General features: G+C 35.5%; 1 protein-coding gene across 1 annotated transcript in view; it reads right to left on the bottom strand.

Annotated features, from left to right (window-relative positions):
- Positions 1 to 14,265, bottom strand: part of Epha3 (EPH receptor A3) — a 315,380-nt gene that overhangs the window by 33,053 nt on the left and 268,062 nt on the right. Inside the window, exons 12-13 of the mRNA XM_037209666.1 lie at positions 3,785 to 3,846; positions 2,788 to 2,997 (exon numbers count right to left, since the gene is read on the bottom strand). Coding sequence (XP_037065561.1) covers positions 2,788 to 2,997; positions 3,785 to 3,846 — 272 coding nt within the window. The remainder of the gene's footprint in view (positions 1 to 2,787; positions 2,998 to 3,784; positions 3,847 to 14,265) is intronic.

Below are 14,265 nucleotides of genomic sequence, written 5' to 3'. Positions count from 1 at the left end.
GCCTTTCCACTTGTAACATTCCAAGAGTTTGAAGTGAGATTTTAGAGGGTACAGGATACATAACAGTATTGCAAACTGTGCAGTGTCAACATTTGAAATTTTTGCATAATTTGCAAGTAAAAATGAAGAGTAACAAATGGATGTGAGTCCTGAAGATAGCTGAAAAATAGCTGATTTCTTCTTAAAATGCTTATGAAAATAGAATCACACACCAAACACACACATGCACATGCAAATGACTGCTTATTTGACCCCTTATTTCATAACACTGCTCAGAACATAAGGAAAGATCACTATATAATTAAGACCACAGAAAAGAACAGCAATGAAGAAACAGGCAATATGTTTAGAGACCAAGCATATTCTCCACTTCCTAAATACTCTATCTGAAGATTTACATTTTATTTACTCACTATTTAAATTATGTTTACCTGAGCCCAAGTTTTTACATAAGTGCTCCTGCCTGCTGATCTGTGTGTCAAATCTCTAAGTTTTTTTTTTAAGTACACAGTTAATTGACAGAATTTCTGTACTTCTCTTTTATTTTGCCTGAATCTCACAGAGATTTTTGAAAAAAAAAAATGGAAGGAGCAGAAACCTGTCAACAATATAGAATCAAATATAGTTCATGATGTCTTTGTTTGGTTTCTCTCTACCAAAAGGCAACAGCATCCAGAAAGGCATTGGCCAAGAGTCAATGCATTGAAATACTGAATACTAATTCCTGAACTGTAAAAAAAAAAAATACAGACACAATGCAAAATACGTTAAGTGTTACTTAAGTAAATAAAGTGTTACGTCTAAAGTGGGTTCATCAGATTCATATAAAATATGTGCCTTTTGAACATTTTTTTTGTAAAAGACAATAATCACTGAATATTAAGCCAAATAAATAATATAGCATTTTAACTGGATAAAACTAGTTTTGTTTAGAAAATAAAATAAATAAATATTATTATGTATTATATATTTTATATTTTATGTGATATTAGTTTTCTTATTCATAGTAAAATCTTTTCTCTCATTCAAGTGTATTTCCCCAATTATTTTGCTTAAATAATTTTTATTAATGCTACTTGACACATTCAGCTTTAAATTTCAGAAAGAGGAGCTCTCTAATATTTTTGCTTGACAGTGATCCTTCAGTTAGTATACATCCTCTACAGAACTGCTTAGAATGGCAACTCAGCTGTTTTGGTGTGTTTACATAAAAAAATAGCAGCCCAATGACTTTATAATCATACTCATCTTAAGAGTAAATCATGAAATTACTGTACTAAACAAAGCTTGTTATTGGAGATTAAGTCAACGACTTCCAAATTACTGTAGACATGCAGATGCCTCTCAGAAGGAAGCTGGGAACCCCATGGGTATTTGAGAGAGTGCCAGAGGAACACAAGGATGAACACTGAAGTGCTCTGAGCGACTGTATGTGGGAAGGGAATGAATCCACTTGGCTGGTGTGGTTGGCAAGAATCTTCTGACACTGAAATTTCAACACAAAGCCTCTTGCATCCTTATTCAAAAATGATACATGAGAATACTGACATAGCAATTCCTCCTTCTTTACTAACTCCAAAGAAATGGTCCTCGAGTGTCTTTACTTCTAACAAAGTCACAACCAGTATAATGAAACTCTGAACAGAAACACACTTGAATCTCCAGAAAGCAGATGGTCATATTTGTAAGACCCTTTCAGCTTCTCACTAAATCAGTCATTCCTTTGAGTATTCTGGGATCAAGGTTCGAATTGGGGTCAAGGATATTCACATTGAATAGTTGTATGTCACAGAGAAATTAGAGCCTGGCTCAAGAACTAGCTTATATTATAAATAAGTTCAAATATAAATCTTCTATCAGATGTGCTTTATTAAACCTGGATGATCTTTTGGGATATGACAGTTGTTATAGGAACAAAACAAGCAACAATACGCCTTCTGCACTGTTAGAAGTTTATAGAGTGGCAGACCCTTACAGAAGATATCTTTAGAGGACAGAGCAGTAGTGGGGAGAATAAAATCATTTCTTAGGATGATAAGTAAATATTTTCCTTTGCTACATATGTTTTCTCCTGGGAGGAGAGTGTAGTCAGAAATATGATGTTGTTTTTGTAGACCCTGTACCGGCTGATGTGTGTGGAGAGCAGAGGAGAAGCTTCAAGGGAGACTGTTAATCGTTGTTTAACCACCCATGTTTTTAACTCCATCAGGTGTTCAGAGCTGTATATTTGAACTCACTGTTGTTATAAACGCATTCTACTAGCTACGAGGGTAAATGTTTTCCTTATATACAAAGAATATGTTCATTAATGAAGTGAACCTGCTACACAAAGACATATTTAGAACATACATGTTATGGATGAAAGAAAGCCTCAAAACAGGATAAAGAATAGTCTTCCTTTAACTTTTAAATATTTATTGAGGAAATTAATTTTAAATGCTTTAAAAATAATCTAGTAGTATAAGAACCCAAAGAATTTACCAAACATGCCTGTTATAAAGGTCATTCAATCAAAAAATAGTGTGTAGTAAAATACCAATAATTTAGGCATGTAGAAACCTTGCTGTGTTTGGCCAGGCATGTTATTTCAGAATTATAACAATTATTTGGCTGTTAAATGAAAACTATCAGTTTTTAACACAATAAATGATATTTTTATTATTAAGAGTTGTCTCCATTCATTGGAAACATAACTGACACACGATTCTAAGTTTCATTTCTACTTGTTTGTACACCCAGATATTTATAATATGGAAAACAAAGATAGCGGGAATCCCCATTACTCACTCTAGTTGTATAAGCAGCTTCAGGGTCATCTTCAAGCACCCGAGAGAGTCCAAAGTCAGAAACTTTACACACCAGGTTACTGTTGATCAAGATATTCCGAGCAGCAAGATCCCGGTGGACATAGCCCATATCTGAAAGGTACTTCATGCCTGATGCTATCCCACGGAGCATTCCTACCAACTGGATGACTGTGAACTGGGCATCATGTTTCTGAAATGCATTTGCAATACAGGCTAGAATATGTCCCTTTGACTTTACAATTTCATATACCAACATTTTTCATTATTGATTCCACACATTTTCACTAAAAGCACATAATACTACCACGACCTTTAGATAAATGAATGCATGGCTAACATAAAATTGATAATGATGGCACTACTCAGTACAGTATCATATAATCTGAATTCAGTTCAAAAGCAGGATGGTCTTGACCTTTGTATGATTCACAAGTCACTTCTCAAAAACTAAGTTTAAGAACAACATCAACAAAAAAAAGCATTTCATTGAAATTTTATTCTTTTCTCTTGGTTAAAGTTTTAGTTATCATCATAAATACTATATGAGAAAGGTGTGTTGACCTAATTTGTATGTTTTTTGCCTGATCTTTAATTATAGCAAATCAAGGAAATTATGATGAAAGATAAAGTCATAGAGTCATTTGACAGAGAAACCTTCTAATAGATTTGTATTTAAATAGCAATATATAGTTTTAAAGGTGTGATTTGGGACAACACAAAAGCCTATACATTTTAAAAAGTTCTAAAATACAAACCATTCATGTTTGGAACTACAAGATATAGATGAAATTTTACAATTTTCTCTTTGCTAAGTAATCCTAGATTATTTTAATTTTACTTGAAATTTAGACACGAAAATGTTTAGCACAGTATTAGAAAGTATCTAATATTTCCTATAACTTACTTGTCAATATGTATATTTATATACACTATATCATATAAACACAGAAACATTATACATATGATATTTTACTCACACGTAAGAAACTGTCCAAGGAACCATTCTCCATGTATTCTGTAACAATCATTACTGGCTTACCTAAACATACAATAAATGAAAAATATGTATTCATCAGTGTACTGAGTTGGCATCAACCCAAGAACACACCTATATAGTACACTTTGAAACATCTAATAAACACAAGGAACTTTTTTGTCCTCTAAACACTAGAAAGTTGTAATGTCTCAAATAAGTTGCATGTCTCAAAATAAAATAACAAAAAACACAGAATGCTAGGTTCTAGAACAAAGGCTCATAAACTATTTCATCTAAATTAAATTATTAATCATAGTGTTCATCAAACATAAAATATCCAAGAATACCCCTTTATTCTTTTGCTTCTGAGGTATTTTTAAGAATTAAACATTTTGTCTTCAACCTCATTGTCTTAGTTTTATTTCTGTTGCTATCATAACAATACCTTGCCAAAAACCAACAAGAGAGAAATGGTTTGCTTTAGGTCGCAATTCCACATCACAATCCATTATTGTGTGGAATAAAGACACCAGGTCTTGCATTACTGAGTTATTTTCACAGATAAGAACTGAGAGATACTGAATGTATGCATGCATGCCAGTGCATTTCTCCCTTTTCAAAGAATGCAGAACCTAAACCTAAGAACAATGCCATCCACTTTAGGCTGGGTCATACCACATCTAGAAGCACAGTCAAGACAGTCTTCCATAGGTCAAGCCATCCAGATAATCTCTCACTGAAACCCTCTTCACTGGTGATTCTAGACTGTGGCAGGTTGACTATTAAAATTAGTCACCACACTGAGGACACTGAGGAATTTGGTATTCAGTTGTCTGTAGTAATTATGAGCAGTAAGCTGTTTGTCATACTGTTATGAATCCCCTAGTTTTACTTTCCCCCTAATTTCTAATGTTAGTATGCCCATAGTTAAGCTTTCATATAACAACGTATTTCATAACATAATATACCTGGTCCTCTTCCAAGTCAGTAGGACCCAAGTTAGATCAGAACTCAGAGTTCTTGAAAGTCCTTAAACATAATAGGCTTTGACCAAACAAACACATCCATCTAATTATATGACACAGTCACACAAATCTCCCTTCTAAGCATCCTCTCTGATACGGGGATACGTTTATTTATTTATATATTTATTTATTTCTAATTTTATTTTCTCTCTGGTATTTTTCCTTTATGTTTATACATTTTGATTATTTTGATAGTATTAGGCCTGTCTTTTTTTTTTTCTTCCTTGTGGTTTTAGTGACCTAATTTTAACTTTAACACAGGCTTTCATTAATTTAGGTGGGTCTTGAACTCACTATGCAGTACTGCCTGGCAGTGAAATTCGGATAACCCCTCCTTCTATTTGTTGAGTGTGCCTCTTGTGCACATCTGCCACACTCAGGAGGTCCAGCGCTGGGTGTTAATGTTGTGAAACAGTGCTAGAGAGGCTTTGGTGGATTTGGATCAAGGTACCCTGTGCAGGGACAGCAGACGGTGGTGTGGCGTGGTGTGGTGGAAAGTTACACTACCTGGAAAGTTTATTTGGGAGGGAGGGGAGAGGGAATGAAGGAAAGAGGAAGGAGAAAGGAGAGGGGGGAGGGAGGAGGGGCAGAGGTGAGGGAGAGAGAGGAGAGGAGGCAGGGAGGGGCAGGAGAGAGAGAAGTGTGTGAGAAGTGGGGGGAAGAGGGGGATGAGAGTTTTTGTTTTTTCTCTTAAGGGGGCTTTAACATAAGATGATGTCAGGACACTGGGTGTGTCTCCAAGGGGCAGATCAGAATATTAGCACTAGGGATCAGACCGCTGGCCTCTTGTATCAAATAAGCTACCCATTCAGCTAGTTTGCCCTTTTGATACTACAAACTATCTTCATTTCTTTACATTTTCCTTATATAGGTGAAAATCGACATTGAATAATGAATCAGTAACTTGAAAATCATTCTTACAGCACTTACAGTTTTAATATTGAGAGGGCCGGGGAGCCAGAGCCATGACAGGTGTCTGATAGCCCTGCCGGGGACCAGGCCTCACTGGAACTGGCTAGAGCTGAGCAAGCAGTTCCCTGGAAGACTATAATTCAGGGGCAACCAATCAGCAGACACCCCACAGCCTTCTGCTGGCTCAGCAAGGGGCCCCCAGCCTTCTGCTAGCTAAAGACAGCTTTTCCTACACTGTCGTTGGAAGGTCCATAACCACTAAAGCCTCCCACCAATCAGCCTCCAGATTAATCTTTCCTCCACCAATCAGCACCAGATTAATCCCTCCTCTCTGGAATTCCCTAACTCCCTTAAAAGGACCTTTTGACATCTCTTCAGGGTAGCTATTTGGCACCCCAACCTGTTGGAACAAATAAACGTTTTTGTTAAATTACATATGTGACTGTTGGTCTTTCTTGAGGGCTTCTCTTGAACCCTAACAAATGTATCTTAATAACTGTATTTAATTAAATATCCAAACATTTAAGTTATAAAAAACTCTCAGATAATTTTCACATATATTATTTCAACTGATCCAGTGGCCTATATTCATTAAGGCATTGGTTTATTTGTAGTCTCTAGGTGCCATCAATCTACCTTCTTATCTAACCATATTTAAAAAGATATTTTAGTCAAAACCTTCATCATTTATGCATTGTTTTTTCCAAATCCTAGCTAAACTTTAGTTTGATAATTTTCAAGAAGAAATACAAGATTTACTTGTGCCTTAGAAACTTTGATGTTTCCTAAAATACTTTTCTAAAGTCCTGTCCTGTAGTAAAATAATTGAATGATTTAAGGAATGAATGAAAAGAAAGCCTGCTCATTCTAAGTCTCTATAGATCTTTATCCGGGCCTGTGCTCCTCCATTATATATTTTGGGGGAGAATAACATGCTACCAAACTTGAGTAGATGCTTCAATAGTAGTCGAGGACACTGCTTCATTTGGCTGGTGACTGTATACCACTCAGATCTCTGCTTATCACTGATTTCCTTTGGCTCTCAGCCTTATGGCCATTTCATTTCTCATTAGCATGTCTTGTAAAATGTTTGGCAAGGGAAATAAAAGTAGCTAAAAAGTCAAACTAGTCAATTAAGCCATGGCCCCATGACCATTCAGAAATCAGATCAGGCTGCCTTTAGCTCTTCTAATTTAGGTATTTGTAAACACTTCAGTTAAGATAGGCAAGCCTGGAAATGTGCTTTGCATTAAGTTCAAAGATCCGGCAACCCAAATGTACAGACAAAGAGCAAACAAAATCACTTGAAAAGCAATATCTTAACTTAAGAGTTTCCTTTGTGATCTCGATGAATATGGTTAGAAACAAGGACTCTGGAGTAGTGGTGAGAATATGCTGTAGCGTGTAGTAAATACAGTGGGAAATGATCTCCAAACAGCAGCTCATCTGCACATTATGCAGTGTGCTGGTATTAAAGTTTGCATGACTCATCCTGGGTGCTTTGATTAGTACACGACACAATCTGCTTCCTAAAACTGGAGCCAGTGTCATTTATTTTCACGAGAGACCCCAAAACATATCTGGGGCTATGTACTAAGCCCAGTAGAAATTCAATTCTATGAGAGACTGAAGAATTGCCATCAAAACCACCAAGGCAGATTTAACAGTGCAGTTTTCATTTCTGCTTCTAAATGTACTCAGTACAGAAAGAAAATGGGGGGTGGGCGGTGGGGGCAGTCTCTTACAGCTGTACAGTAATAGAATCAAGTCAGTCTGCTATAATAAGTTCATTTCCCCAATTATCCACAGCAGCTCAGAGATGCTAGAAATCACTTAATCACTGCCCAATGGTAATATTAAAAGAAATGCTAGTGGCTCAGAAACAATACCAAGTGTGTCTAGTGCTCTAAATATGCTGCTTCTTGTCCTGCATACACTGTTTACTTCTCTGTTTGTTTTGAGACAGAGCCTTGCTATGAATCCTGGCTGGCCCGACACTTGCTGTGTTGCCCAGGCTGTCCTTAAACTCATGACGCTCTTGCATGAACTTCTTGTGTAGTTGATTGCCAATGAGTTATATGCGACTCCTTAAGCATACTTTTATAAATGGATGTGATATAAAATAAAAATCATTGCCACTAGCAGATAGTAGTCTTTTGGTAATATTAAGTAATCGGAGAATAAAAAATATATAAAAAAAGAAAGAAATTGGAACAAATTCCAAAAAAACTACTTCACAGTATTTCTGAGACAGAAGATTTGCATAATGAAAACACTATAGATTTTCCTTTGTAGATAATAAATTAATACAAATATTGTAACAAATTAAATATTTTTATTTTTTATGATACCATTACAAAAATATAATGCAGTGTTTCCTGATTCCATTTTAACAGAAGTATTCTTTCACTGAAATAAACAGTTATATCCATTAATGGGTGTGCTAATAAAAGCAGAGGCCACCTCCATTTGAACTGACTTCTAACTGCGCTGCAAATTCTCAAGCCATTGACAATTGCAGAGGTCATGTCTGTGACTGGGGTTTGGCTAAGGATGACCCCTGATTTTGCTAGGTAGGATCTGAAGAATTTCTTAACAACCGCACCCATCATTTTAACTCTGAATCTTTATATTCATCTGATATTAAAGAACACATGTTTTCTTAAAAAAAAAAAAAAAAAAAAAAAAAAAAAAAAAAAAAAAAAAAAAAAAAAACTCTGTGTAGCAAATGAACATTCATTCATATGTGTGCACATATGTGCATAGACACAATAAAGAGGCCAAACAGCAATTTCAGGTCTGTTCTTCTATTGATTTCCACCTAAGGTTTTTGAGACAGAATCTTTTTAATGACCCTGAGACTCACTGACTCAGCTAGAAGGAAATATCAACAAGGTCTGGGGATCCACTTGTCTCTACCTCATCTCCCTTTTAACCCAAGCAACTGAGTTCACAGTTGAGTGGACAGCTGCCACACACAGCTCTTCTCCTGGTGCTGGGGATCAAAACCTAGGTCATCATCCATGTGTACAAGAACTTTACCCACCAAGCCATGTGCCCCTGCCCAGTAAATTTATATATTTTATATGTATGATATGTTAAATACATCATTTAAATTTAAAGTAGTTTGTTTTCTGAAGGTATTAATATTTTTATTCTTTTTAGCAAGGCAAGTATTACAAATTATTAATTATTATACAAACCATTTTTCATTCTGAAAATAAACTAAACTTGAGCATAGTATATTACATTTTTGTCTATATCTAAATTATTCCTACTAACAGCTCTCTCTTTTGTACATTGGTTGACATGTCTTTATGGTTTCTATTATTAAATTTTATTCTGTACTGTCTTGGTGTTTATTTTTCTTCCCTTAAGAAAGTTACTTTTGGCCAGGTAGTGGTGGCTCACACCTTTAAATCTTGTCTCAAAAGAAAAAACAAACAAAGGGGAAAAAAAGAAAGAAAAGAAAAAAAGGATGAACTCATGTTCTTTGAAATGCAGATATCAGGTGCCAGGGATCATGCCAGGCAGGTGGATCTCTGATTTCCAGGCCAGCCTGGTCAGGACAGCCAGAGCTACACAGAGAAACCCTGTCTCAAAACAACAACAAATCCCAGGTAGTAAGAATGCATTGAAAATATTCTTGTATGTTATTAATTCTTTGAGAATTTTAAACAATGTGTTTTTGTCATATTAACCCCTTCCACAGCCCACACTAACCTAACTTTTTGTCTTCTTTTTTTTTCTTTATATTTAAACGTTTAAAGTATGTTTTTTATTTCCCACATGCAATCAGATATACATAGGTGGACCTCCATTGGAACATGGTTAACCTACAAGCGTCTGTTTCTTCAAAAAGGATGACTGCCCCTCTCCCATCAGCTGTCATTTCCCAACAATTTCTTAGCTATATGTTGGACTTCATGCCATCTCCCATCTCCATGTAGAGATTTTTGCCTGCTTTGGCCTTGTGTAGATCATGCACATGCTGTTATAATTGTGATGATTTAATATGCTCAATTGCCCTGTAGTGTCCTGAAAACATGGTCTCCTTGTAGCCATCAACCCCTCTGGCTCTTACAGGCTTTCTGCTACTTCTTCCCTAGAGATCTCTGAAAAAGGGGTGTGACACAATTTTCCCATTTATGGCTCAATCTCCATAAACTGACCACTTCTGGGTCTCTATGCTCATCATTATCTACCTTAAATTGAGTTTAATTTTATGATAATGCCAAGAAACTATGCTATTTGTATAAATGAGGAAAATATGTAACACCAATTCCTTTGTAATTACAATGTAGCTATTCATGAGAAATTAGTAAATAATAAAAAGGAAATAATCCAAATCATTTATACATGTAAAACCTCATTCCCTTCTTATTTTTCTTATAATACACCTATAGAGACCTTCCCAGTTATGCTACATGGCATGCTGATACATGTGTTCTGACTCAGTCATTCATTTGCAATCATGAATGTATGAAAATAACTTGCATCATTAACATTGCCAAAATTCAACAAAATCATTCCTACAATTGGTGAAATAAACATCATATACATACTGGCTACTGAAAAAGTCATATGAATTATAGTACTATAGTAAGCACAGATGAAACTTTTAGAGAGAAGTGTGTGAAATAATGAAGATTTGGTATTGTCACTTAAATGTGACATCATCTTTTAGTAATGTTTTCTCATCTTATGTGAAGGGAATAAAAATGTCTAAGCCCTTTGTGCCATACAGGCATAGAAAGGGACACATAAGAAATCATTTAATGCACTGTCCACAGCATTTTTCATCATGCAAGTTTACATGGGAGATTCGTAGTAAATATTGTTGTTGCTATCATTTTATTTTAATTTCTAGAAAATAATTCAAGGGGAAAATATACCAGTCACATCTAGTACAACTCTTTTTCTGTTCTACTAGGTAGATTTTGCCAGTGGTAACTATTGTTGGAGCCGGGAGCATCATTTAGCTAATGGTGTGATGGCAGAAATATCAAACATTCACTGAAACTAAGTTCCATCCTTTTGAACTTCAAGTAAAATTGATAACACATGTTATTGCCTAGCTCTGAGCAGAGTGTGCCCCAGCTTTCTGCTACTTTGAAGATCACAGACTCTATCACCTTCTCCTGTTCAAGGCCATCAGGCTCAGCAAGTACCATGCCATTAACATTGTTTATGGTTGAACTCAAATAAATGTAAAAATAATGACTATATAATGAGCTTTCCCCCAAAATTGATCTGAAATAGCAAGTTACATAGGTTGAGTGCTTCCAAGTACACAATTAATAGTGATAATAAAAATGGCTTTTGAGCAAAAACCAAAAACCAAAACAAAACATCATCATCATCAACAACAACAACAACAAAATAAAAAACAACAGAAAAAAAAAAACTCAAAGAATTATTTTCCAGAATTTTCTTTTGTTGACTCATTGATTGCTGCTTACTCAGAAGTGGTAAATCTAGTCTTGTATAATCTCATCTGATAATTAAAGTGTCTGAAAATACCACAGTACAGTTAGTTCTTCCTTTCAAGGAAATACTTGTAATGGTTTGATGTGCAAGAGGTCTCATTGATTTAGAATTTGACTTCAGACCCACTGATTGCTATTTAAAACATGAATGTTTGCTTTGTAAATGCCATTTTATTCATGAAAAGTAAGTTCCCCTTCACTCTGCTTGTAGGGGCGTAGCCCTCTCTGTACTTTGTAGACTGAAATGCTTTGGAAGTCAAAGAGCTTTAGGAAACAGGACAGCAGAACAACTAACTTTTAGAGGCAGATTAACTCTATTTGGTATTAAGTGAAACATATTAAATTGATACTAAAAGGTTTGCATTTCCTTATGCCACTGCAGGAGGCCAGACTTACAGTTTCTAAACATGCCACTGAGAAGCTCACAATTGAATTCTAAGCCGACTACTCTATTATGTTTACAGTGCATGTGGCGGCTGTATTTATGGAGTGGGCTTGGCAGCTGCTCATGTTCTTCTTTGAGCAGAGAGATATGGCAAATTTAGAACTTTTGCTCCAAGGAGGTAGTTGTAATTGACACCAGAACATTCCAGCATCAGACTTGAATAAGATGTTCAACATATGCTACCTGCATTTTGAACACCTTTTTGATCTCAAATATGTTTACTTTTTCCTACATTTTTGTCTTGGGGATTGTTTTAGATATTTTATTGTTGTTGTCATTTCTTTTGGTTATTGTAATTCAAAGTATTTTTCTATTTTGGGATGCAAAGGAAATTTCCTGGAATGTTCACTGGTTTGCATTGCTTTTAATGCAGTAAACATGTTCTTAAGTCTCAGCAGGACAGGTTGCTTTTGCTAACTCATCACACTGGATTCAAAGGAATCAATGCCTGGTGGGTGAAACAATAGAACCCATCATCAGTTTAGGCCTAGCATTCTGTTTGATGGTGACCTTTACCCACTCTTTCTTAAATGTATATGCTGGAAAAATTAGTGATGATTCTATCCAGACTAAAACGAAATCATTTTCTCCATCACTCTCTGATTGAAGCAGTCAGTCATGTAATTGACCTTCTGTGAAAAATACACTCAATTCAATGACACTGGAAGCCTACTACCAGTAAATATTGCTCCTCCCTTTCTCGTTCACTTCTTGCTCTTTACCTTCCTACCCCTTCCTTTTTTTTTAAGTTCACCTATTTACATGTTCATTGTTTTGTAATTTTTACATTACATTTTATTTTTCTGATATTACAATATAATTACATCATTTCCCTTTTCCCTCTCCTTCCTTCATTCCTCTCCTTGCTCTCTTTCAAATTTGTGGCCTGCTTTTTTTTTCATTAATTGTTTTTACATGCATCTATGTATATACATGTATATCACTCTTTCAATCAATTCATTTTTGATTCCTGACACACTAGAAAATTAAATACCTATTTTGATCCAGGGCTAACTTTAGTCATTATCCCTGTAATCCCTGAGATATTTTATCTTTTGGTTTTTTTTTTTTTTTTTCATTTACTTATTTAGTTTTTTAGTGTGGTAAATGGAACTGTGCACAAGCATGCCTGGGCCAATGGAGGATATCTGCTGTTCTCTTTTGTTCTCTGTCTCATTCCCTTGAGATGAGGTTTGTCAGTAAACCTGAGGTGCTTGCTTTATGCCCAGCAAACATAGTGATCCTCCTGTCTTCTTTCTTTTCAGCACTGCAGTCTGACGAACATGTGGCCATGCTTTTTGCATGGATTCTGAGGGTTTAAAAATGAGATATTCATGCTTGCACAGTAAGTGCTCTTAACCACTGGATCATCTGCCCAGCCCCTTGAGTTAGGGTTTATCAGTAACAAATTAATGCAAAATATTTCAGAACCTTGAGATGGTGGTGCTTTGCCATGGACGTTGGCAAATTATATTTTCAAAATCAAGAAATAGGATTATTAAGTGTAATATAAGAATATTACATGAAACCTGGGCTAGTGAGCTGGCTCAGCAGGTAAATGCATTTGTCTCCAATTTGGATGGTTTGAGTTAGGTCTGCAGGACTCACATAGTGGAAGATGAGAATTACATTCTTTGATTGTCTCTGACCTACTCACATGTGCTATGACACACATGTGTCCTAACACACACATAAACACACACACACACACACACACACACACACACACACACACACAATCCATGCTAAAATAAGAATATTAAAACATGAAAATCTGTTTTTATTCCCATGTTTGGGGATAGAGTTAAAAATGGAAAACTGTATTTCTCAACATCTGTAGTGACTTCTAGAAAAGAACCTTATGCCGTCTGGTTGTCTATGAAAATGGAAAAGAGAAATGATCGATTTCTTCTGCACCAGGTGGTAGTGGCAATGGAAATGTAGCACAGCTCATAGTCAAAACCAGCAGGCCCTTCACGAAGTAACATGAGAAACTAAAACTGTGAACGGAGAATAGTACGAATAGCTGCATAAGTATAAATGGATGGATTGATTTTCCCAGTTGGGCTCCAGATCCACGGAGCAAGCACTTGATCAAGATGTCACAAAGGACATTAAATGTCTAAGTGACACTGAAAATCCAATGAAATGTGATCTTGTACATCTAAAGCACTATGATCTTTCCCTGGAGGAACAATAGAATCACTCATTTTCATAATTCCCACTTCTACTACTAATGTTTTAATTAATTGCTGAAACAAAAATATTTTCATCAGTGAATATTTCAGTATTAATAAATATAGGCTGATAGTTAAGAGTACAGAGGCAAGAAATAAATACAAGATTTAACATAGTTATGTTACATATATTTAAATTTATACACATTGGTAAGTCCTCAATTCTGTTTATTTCATTTGGAAAATCAAAGTATTTTTTAATTACGCCATGTACTTGTATAGAAGAAAATCCTTTTTAGCTGCACTAAAATGATAGAAGGTATCAGTGCCACTTGGAAAGGACTGCATGTAATGTTAAAGAAAAATAACATTGTACAAAATATAACGAGTAATGTCTGTTGGTAACCATAGAGTATGGAAATGTGGTGCCAGTG

The sequence above is a fragment of the Peromyscus leucopus genome, chromosome 12 (assembly GCF_004664715.2).
Source record: "Peromyscus leucopus breed LL Stock chromosome 12, UCI_PerLeu_2.1, whole genome shotgun sequence".
NCBI classification, from domain to species: domain Eukaryota; kingdom Metazoa; phylum Chordata; class Mammalia; order Rodentia; family Cricetidae; genus Peromyscus; species Peromyscus leucopus.
This window is presented reverse-complemented; position numbering and strand designations above follow the sequence as displayed.